The 9,597-nt window shown below is 34.3% G+C and overlaps 1 protein-coding gene across 1 annotated transcript; it reads right to left on the reverse strand.

Moving 5' to 3' along the window:
• Positions 1-4,835: 4,835 nt before the first annotated feature.
• Positions 4,836-9,234, reverse strand: LOC133797827 (glucomannan 4-beta-mannosyltransferase 9-like). Its single transcript, XM_062235903.1, has 9 exons — positions 8,385-9,234; positions 8,198-8,296; positions 7,484-7,736; positions 6,517-6,627; positions 6,285-6,421; positions 5,991-6,104; positions 5,688-5,887; positions 5,405-5,599; positions 4,836-5,215 (listed from the first exon to the last, which is right to left on the reverse strand). Exons 1-9 carry the CDS (start codon positions 8,712-8,714, stop codon positions 5,053-5,055), a joined length of 1,602 nt encoding a protein of 533 aa, XP_062091887.1. The 5' UTR covers positions 8,715-9,234; the 3' UTR covers positions 4,836-5,052.
• Positions 9,235-9,597: the final 363 nt, after the last annotated feature.

Here is a 9,597-nt window from a genome sequence, read left to right on the forward strand (position 1 = left end):
GGGGATGTTCCGTTACATTGTTTTGGGGAATGGAGGTCTCTAGAGTACGGGATTGGTTAGTATTAAAGGGTATTTAATGTTGGGGTTTTATGCCCTAATTAAAACTCAAATTCTTTGTAATCTCATTTTATTATCAATAAAAGAATAGAAATCATTTTTTGACTTGGTCAATCACTTTGCTCACATGTTTTATTTTTATGATTATTTGTTTAATATAAACTTCTATTAAATCCCGAGCATATAATTAATCTTATTTATAGTGACGTAATCACAGTGGAATATAAATATGATTATATGTTCAAAATAAGTTAGTCCTAAGATTAGTCAGTGCACCGGATTTACACTGACTTGCCAATCTACGATATGATCTACTTACACATTACAGTGTTATGTTCTTTCCAGAACATTAGCAAAGTAGATAAGATCGGATGTATATGTTACATCGGACAGGACCGATATTGACAATTGATAAGATAAGTAAACATGCCGTTATTATCTATTCTAGTCATATCATATAGTTGACCATAGGTCAATTCAATCTCAATTATGAGTGGTTAGTATTCTAACTGATTGTATTATTTGATTTCTTTGACTTGTTCGTTACCAGCTTACCCTACGGACTAGCCCATACTTACATCTTGGGAACTCGGTAGTATAATTGAGTGGGAGTGTTAATCATAGATATGAACATCTATAGCTTCTGATGAAGAAGTGAAACGATGGTTTCCTTTTAGTTTGGTTCAAGGTGATAAATGATAGAGATCTCATTTCAGTAATTAAATTAGTTTACTGAAATATCATTTACAAGGAACTAAGTGTTTTAAGGATAAAATACAATGAGGGGTAAAATGGTATTTTAGTCCTATCTCATTGTAGACTGTCTATAGAGGATTGAGTGACAATTATGGTTGTAACAATGGATAATTAATAGCATATCTATATTTGTTATAGAGCGTTCTATGAATTCAAGAGTGCAATTCCAAGTCTATAGTGGAGTCACGAGGAATTAATAAGTTAGTAAATTTATTTGTTAGATTTATGATAACTTATTGGAGCTTGATTTCATAGGCCCATGGTCCCCATTGTACCTTGGATAAAATCATCTAGATAGTCTCAATTAATTGATTTAATCATCAATTAGAATTATCAAAGTTGACCAGGTCAATTTTGGATAGTTTCACAGAGTTGTGTAATTTTGAGAAGAAAAGAGAAATTATGGCAGATTTATTAATTAAGATAAATTGGTATCTAAATTAATAAATAAGTTTAGATCAAGGTTCAAATTATAAATAATTAATTTGATAAATGATTTAAATAATTATTTAATTAATTAAATCAATAGAAAATAATACAGACCTTGATTTTAAGTCCAATTGACTTATAATCAAATGGGAAATTTAACGGGCCTATAGCCCATGATAATTTCGACCTAGGGCTTCAAAATGGCTGTTATTTTATTGATTTTTTAATTAAATTAAATAGCCTAATTGAGTCTATAAAATGAGTGCTTATAGAGAAGTCAAAACATAAGTTTGATAAGTCACAAGTCAGATTTTCTGATAGTTTGATATTTTCTCTAAACACAAGTCCTTTTCTAAGCCACTTTGTTATTTTCTCTTCTTCTCTCTATATCTATCTCATGTGTTGAGAATTGCCCACACTAGTCTAGGTGGTTCTAAGGATACATTGGAAGATTGTGAAGAAAATAGAAGATCGGTTCAGTTTCTTGATAATACTCTGCGACAGAAAGGATACAAGAGTTAGAGAAACTGAAGGAATGACTCTTAATTCCGCTACGTATACTATAAGTATTATATTATTTGTTTCTCTTTGAATTCAATTTTAGAAACATGTTTTAGGCTATCTTGTATTAATTTGTTTAATATTAGATATACATGAAAATAAATAAAGATCTTGTATAAGCTTAATCCAACATTTTATATGTGTTGTGACTAGGTTTTCGGAGAAGCTCGGGGTAGAGGACCGTGCTCGTGACCTTGGTGCATTGGAAAGCTCGAGACACAGGTAAAAAAACTGTAGTACCCGTAGGCAGGGCGTGGGCCCATAGTGTTGTTGCAGGGCACGGCCCTAGACTATATTACATGTTAGGGTGTAGCCTTGATTGAATTATTATATGCTTGAATGTTGTTTGAGTTATACTTTATATGGTTATAGTAGAACGAACGGCAAAGGAGCCGGGAACGGCGAGGGGCCGAGAACAGCAGTGGGGCCGGGAATAACACTTAGCACATGGAGTGCTTATAGTTAGGGTGGGACCCAAATAGATACATGGGATATCCTTACGGTAAGAACCGAGATCCCAGGCTTTGGTAACGCTTCTGGGACGGCATGGCCGTACCTGTTTAGTCTGATGGAATATCTGTTTTATTTGTGGATTGTCTGATATGTTGGTTATATAATATGCATATGTTATGTGCTGTGTGAGTTTTCTTGCTAGGTTTCGGCTCACGGGTGCTCTATGTTGCAGGTAAGGGCAAGGAAAAAGTCAACCAGCCATGAGTACGGAGAGCGTGGGGCGGCGCGTACATGTTTGGCCTACCCGACTGCTTTGGTTGGGGGCATTTTGAGAAATGGCTATAGTAAACTATGTTTTTGATAATTAGTCATCTATAAACCTATTTTGAGTTGTAAATACTTTATAAACTTTATTTTGGGATTCCAAATGTTAGACACTTGGAATTTTAAATGAAATAGAGTACTTTCAAAGATTACAGCCTTGACTTTTTGTTAAATCACACTTCTGTTCTAAAATCATCGTTTAGTAAGTTGATTGCACATTTTAAACTTACTTAGTAACGGTTCTAAGGTAGTAGGGCGTTACAGAAATGTTCTTGATCTATCTAGCATATACAACATTATTGTTCTTGCTACTCAAGAAATGGCCTCATATAATATAAAAAAAGAAAGAAATAGAAACTCCTTACTAGAAAATTGCTACACGAAGAATTAAATAAATCCTAACAATTAGCAAATCACTCACATTACAAGTTATCATTTACCAGAAGAAGAGTTGATGATATTCAGCACAACAACTATATATGTATATATATAGTAGGAGAGGAAAACGTTCAGCACAACAACTATATATGTATATATTAATATGTATATAGCAGGAGAGGAAAACGTTCAACACAACAACTATATATCTATATTAATATATATATATATATAGCAGGAGAGGAAAACGAACAGCAGGAGCAGGAGCAGGAGAGGAAAATGAATTGCTTGCTTCACATATATGTATATATGTGTATATATATATGTATATATAATATAACTTAACACTTACCAAGAGAACTTGAGAGACAGCAGACACAGAGGGGAGGAGTACAACATGATTTTGTATGACTGGAATGGAAGAGATGAACTTTGAAGATTGAAGAACAGAGAAAGAGGGAGAGTAGCCGTTCTGTTGTTCAGTGAGTGTGTGTGCCTTCGAAAAATGAAATGAAATTTAGGGTTAGGGATACACGTTTAGGTTGGGCTGGGTTGGCCCAAAGAAGTTGATGCCCGTGGCCCGAGCCGTACATGCTCGGCCTGTTCCCATGTATACCGATTGGGCTTCGGCCTGGTAAGAATCGACCCATTTTGGCTCAATTCGGTGTGGGTTGGGTTGGGTTGTCGGCCCACTACCATTTATGTGCAGCCCTACCCCTACATAATACCAACTTCAAACAAAACAAAACAAAGTATAGCTTCTATTTCTACAACATGAGCTCAAAGCATTTTTTTAAGTAACTATAATTTAACATTGCTATAGTAACTAAAGCATGAAGATTCAGTGGACTACTACAAAATATGATATTCTTACAATAACTATATATAATGTTGTATTTTTGTAAAACAAGAAAATATTTTTGTATAATTTTTTTTAATAAAGCATGTAGTTCTTTTAAATGAAAGCCCTAAACCTGATCCGTGTATGCCAAGAGCTGGCCTGAACTAAAACTAAAGAAGTGCCTAAAGCAATAGAGACGTGTAAGAAAATGAGAATCAAAGTAGAAAAATGAAGCTCATTATCTTTGAGTGAGCTCAGGCAATCTTACTTATAGACTAGTAAATGACAGAGTACAGCTCATACGGTTACAAGAGTATTGTCAAAAAATTTAAAATACAGTTTGAATAACAAGAAAAAGGAGGTATTTGTAAGGAAGTAATTTGGTTGCCACGACATGTGTTGTTAATGGTTTTTTTTTCATTTAATAGAAACAGTGTATTTATATCAACTGCCACGACATTTTAACTCTATTAACAAATTACAAATTTTATCATTAATTTTTATATTTATAGACAAATATATATGTGATATTCATGAATTTATTTGAATTTCTATTGATATCAAAAATTTCTCCAACATTTCCATAAAGTTATAGCATCAATACTTCCATTGTCATCGTCTCAAATTGGTATTTGGAAAAAGTTGCAGCAAGATAGTTTAGACTAAGTTCATTAGAGAATGATTCTGAGTCAGTTAAGTTAGTTACCCTAGCTTAGTCAGTACTTTAGTCTTGTATAAATACTCTTGTAATTAGTTCTAGAATGATTACTCAGGCAATTCACTTTGAAAGCAGTTAAGTTTTTTTTTTTTACTATTGCAACTGTTAGATCACACTATTTCCTCTTGCAGAAGTGAATTTGGTTTAAAATATGTATGGTGTTCAATTCAAAATAATAACAACTCATTTTTTATCTGTATTGTAGGTGAGAATCATGGTGCTGCACAAGCTTTCTAGCTGCTTGTTTCTTCTCAAATTTCATTATGCATTCCCAATTGTGTTGCATTAATTCTCAGCATATCTTCTACACTAATCCACAAGAAATAATTTAATGAATGATATAAAACAACCATGAAACAGAAAAGAATGGCCACCTCTTGTTTGAATAATATATGAACACAAATACAAATAAGAAGGAAAATCTCTCAAAGTATGCTGAACTATCACAATTCTTTTTTTCTTTTTTTATACATGAAGCGAATGAGTTGTTGACTAGTAATGCTGCTGATTACTCTCCCACCAAAATGAGCTCTCACTAAGCACTGGGGACAAATGTGCCAACATATCCAATCCCTGCAATGAAGAAGGCGAAAGCTTGGAGGAAGAGGAATATGAAGTAGCCATTGTTGCCGAATGAAAGATCGTAGCAGCCAACGAAGAAGAGGTAGGCTCCAACACTCAGCTCAAGTATGTGAATTCTGCTTACAATGACAACAACATGAGAACATGTAAGCTATTTTGAAATTTGAAATGGTTTACATGCTATTCAACTTCTTATGGAGCATATGACAGTACTACTAAGAACTCCTTTTTAGTTGAAAAACATACACTTTTTTTTATGTTCAAATGAAGTACTGTAAATGGAATTCTGATGCACCAAAGCTTACCTTTCTCCGATCTTAAATCGAGGTTTCTTAAAGGCTTTTACAGATGCTTTGGTCTTGAGAGCATCGCCCAATTTGTCTGTGACAATCCATTCATTTACTCTCCCAGCCTCTAACAAACCAATGAAAGTCGCCTTAGTCCGGTGCAAGGACATGACATTCTCAAAGAGGATCCAGAATATCAGAAGGTGGAATGATCTGTACAAGAATGAAGCAGAATTAGACATGAACAAGTGAGATTCAAGTACTGAAGTGAAAGCAGGTGTATAAGGGAGAAGGAAGATACCTTGGAGTTCCAACTGCATTGAGGAGAGTAATGATAGAAGGAATGTACACTGAACCCCACTTGGGGACTACAACTTCAGGGGCTAAAACAGTAGCAGGCAAAACGATGCAGTAAAAGACGAATGTGACAACATGAGCTACAATCTTCCGAACAAAGAAAAAGCTGTAGAGCACATGAAACTTCTTCATTGGGGTAACTTTCTGCAATGATTATGTTTCAAGATTTGCATCAGTAACAAGCAAAAATATTGAATAATTCTTCATATTAGGCAAAGAAACGAAAGAGATAAGGAAGAAATAGTACCTTATTTCTTAATATCTCCATGCCCATCTTCTTGAAAAGATTAGCAGGGCCACAAGACCATCTGTGCTGCTGATACCGGTAAGCCTTAAAGGTACTTGGTAGTTCACTTTTCACCTGAATTGTAATAGAGAATTAACAAATGTTACATGCTTTCTAAGCAATGTCACACTAGTTTCTTTCATTGCTTTGAATTGACACAAGGAAAGGTACATCATTATAGCATCAAAACCACAAGAGTTGTTAATAATTATCATCTTGGCCATGTTCTGTTAACACATTTTATATGCCATTTACCTTGAGGTCAGAAAGATAGACAAACTTCCAGCCTCTGAGACTAGCCCGGACAGCCAAATCCATGTCCTCCACTGTTGTCCGGTCCTTCCATCCTCCGGCCTCGTTGAGTGCTGAGAGTCTCCATACACCAGCAGTGCCTGCTCAAACATTGTTTTGTGCATTGAGATTTTGGCTCAATATATAAAAATTTATGACACCAATATTGGAAAATCCTATATAGATTTTTGTTTACCATTGAAACCAAAGAAGGCATATGCTGTAGACCCCACTTCTTGCTCCACTGTGAAATGGTAATCTAGTGACATCTCTTGCATCCTTGTCATCAAGCATTCGTCCGAATTCACTGCAGCCCCAGAAAACCAGACCATCAAACATTATATTTCACCAAAATCCATTATAATGCTCTTTATGGTAGTAATAGCAGTCATCAAGTTAGAGTAGTTGAGTTCAGAAAGAGACCTATCAATACTACTATTAAGCATCAATATCTTTGTTCGTTTGCCTTTAGACATCAATGATTTCACCATCATGAAAACTAGGAGCTTAAACTCTACTTTGCCTAATTCAATAAGTCACTTCTGATTGACACAAGTACTTTTGGTAAAAAAATAATCATATATTTATTAAAAAAAAACAAATTGTAGCATATACTTTTTAGTTACATATTATCACTAAACTAGCTTCATAAAAAAGATGAAGAATTGGAAATGGACAAAACAAAACGATAATATAGTAATATTTTGTTGTTCTGCAATCTGAATAAGACCACATAAAGTCACAAACTACAAGTTTTTAACTTTTATTGTGTTATTGGAATCAATATATGACAAAAGAAAAAGAAAAGGTAATTTAGTATAATATTATTACAACGTTTTCACCTAACGATTTAGCATATTGATTGTTCTATTTGCACGCCTTATTTACATTGAGCAAGTGGTCACAACTCACAAACCATGTGAAAAAAATTGAACGATATGACATACAATAATTAGAAACGTGACAAAGAGTGAAACAATTTATGTTATAATTTTTTTTTTTTTTGAAAAAAGTAAAGCATCTTTGAGGATACTTTCTAGTACCAGAATGAAGCAAAAAAAGTAACAAAGAGAATGTCACCGACACAAGTGAGAAAGTCCAAAAGCAAGTAATAAAGAGTTTAATTAATGACATTTATTGATTATGAGAAATTTTTTTTTTACCAAATTTCCATCGAGCTTGGACAAGAGCAACCTCAGGGTTGTGGAGCAAGAAGGGTACAGTGCGCCAGAGATAGTCGGGCTCAGGTTGGAAGTCAGCATCAAATATGGCTACATAGTCACACTGTTTCACATAGCTATGTTTCATTCCTTCTTTCAGAGCTCCTGCTTTGTACCCATTTCTATTGTCCCTTATCTCATATTTTATGTTTATTCCTTTGCTTGCCCATCTTTGGCATTCTAACTCCACCAAACTCTGTTTTTTTTAAAATAAATAAATAAATAATAAAAATCCACATCAACCCACATCAGAAATTTGAAAATAGACCCAAAAAAAGAGAAACCCAGATCAGACATTGAATAATTGTTTACATAAGTAACCATCAAAAAATTGAACTTTTTGCTTAGAGTTGGTAACATACTAACATATATCCAAATGAGTTTTCTAAGGAATAGTCCTTATGTGTGGACGGTTAAGTTTTTAACATATAAATATATTTGGGTTGTCAATAGTTTGACTACTAGATTTTGACCCGGATAAAAAAGACAAAAAATTCTATAGAAGGCAAGTGAAAGAAACTTCTTTGTACCAAAAACCAGAGAGTGACATATCAACCCACTTTTAAGGAAGATGGTTCAAACTTCAAACGCCATAAAGGGGCATTAATATAATAAATTTATGATAGAACTATTTAAGTTGGGATGAAAGATTTTAACCTTAATGGTTTGGTCAGTTGAATCATCAAGAACTTGAACTATGATCCTATCAGAAGGCCACGAAAGACCACATGCAGCTCCAATAGAAAGTTGATAAACCTGTTCGAAATCAGCACAGTCGATTATTACAAATAAATATTTACACAAAGTGGCTGATCTTAGAAGAAGAAGAAGAAGAAGAAAGTACCTCTCTTTCGTTGTACATTGGGATTTGAACAAGAACCATGGGATAAGCAGAGTTCCCAAGCTCAACATCATCTCTAATGGGCTCCCATTTGTAACGCTTCTCAGGCTTTCTTTTAAAAAGCTTAACAAACGAAATAACGACACCCATATAAACCTTCTCAATGAAAAGCATCACAGACATGGCCAAGCAAACGAAAACCAAAAGTCTCAACGTGGGCACGATCAAAGGCATCTTGGCTTGCTCCCAAACCAGAGATATCTGCCCTGTGAGGTCGTTTCGAGCGCTTTGAAACGCATCAGGAATGATCGTCGTCGATGAAAGTTGCTCCATTTTTCTGGTTTATGGCTCCACACAGACACTGAGAAACGAAGCTCACTACACTTGTATATATACGTGTGTGTACTGAGTTTGCTGAAAGAACACGGCTTTGTTCGATTGAAATATCAGTTGGGTTTGGATTTTTTTGGCTTGTGGATTACGTTAAAGGTGAATGAGAAAGTTCTGGAGTGGTCTGTGATGAGTTTGATGATAAAAAAGATAGACCCACGTACTGGCTTTTTATGATCACAATGAACAATGAGAAGTGGAAAAAAACTTAGTTTAGACTTTCACTCCAAACTAACTAACAGAGTAGAAAAACTACAAACCAAGGCACTTGATGATGAATATTTCTCCAGATTTTCTTGTGCTTTTAGTATCTAGATCTCCCTCTATAGCCTATATATATATAATATAAGATAATATAGGTGTCTCTGTATATGATTTCTTTTCTGTCTCCCTGCTCTTTTTTCTGAACTAGAACAGAGCAGTGGACGAAAAGCAGAGAACTCCTTTCACTTGATGGCTACGAGAAAATGAGGTTCATATGTGTTTATATATATATATGTACATGTATATACTGACTGACGCGTAAATAAAATAATGAAATGTATAAAAATAAATAAAGAAAATTGGTCAAAACTGGACAAAGACAGCCGAACCAAAAACCATTGAAAGTAGAGACCGTTTCCGGCAGCGTTTGAGTTACAACTCCTTGAAATGGAAGACCAGAGGTTTCTCTGCCACCTTCTGTTTTTCTAATTATTAATGATTAATGTTAATTAATCATCCTAATTAGTTCATTAGTTAATTACTTCCATTGCTTTATTCTTCTTTTAAGTTCTCTTATTATTAATTGAAAAGTGTGTACTTGATTATTGCATGTATAGTTTTA

This window comes from Humulus lupulus, chromosome 8 (assembly GCF_963169125.1).
Source record: "Humulus lupulus chromosome 8, drHumLupu1.1, whole genome shotgun sequence".
Taxonomy (NCBI): domain Eukaryota; kingdom Viridiplantae; phylum Streptophyta; class Magnoliopsida; order Rosales; family Cannabaceae; genus Humulus; species Humulus lupulus.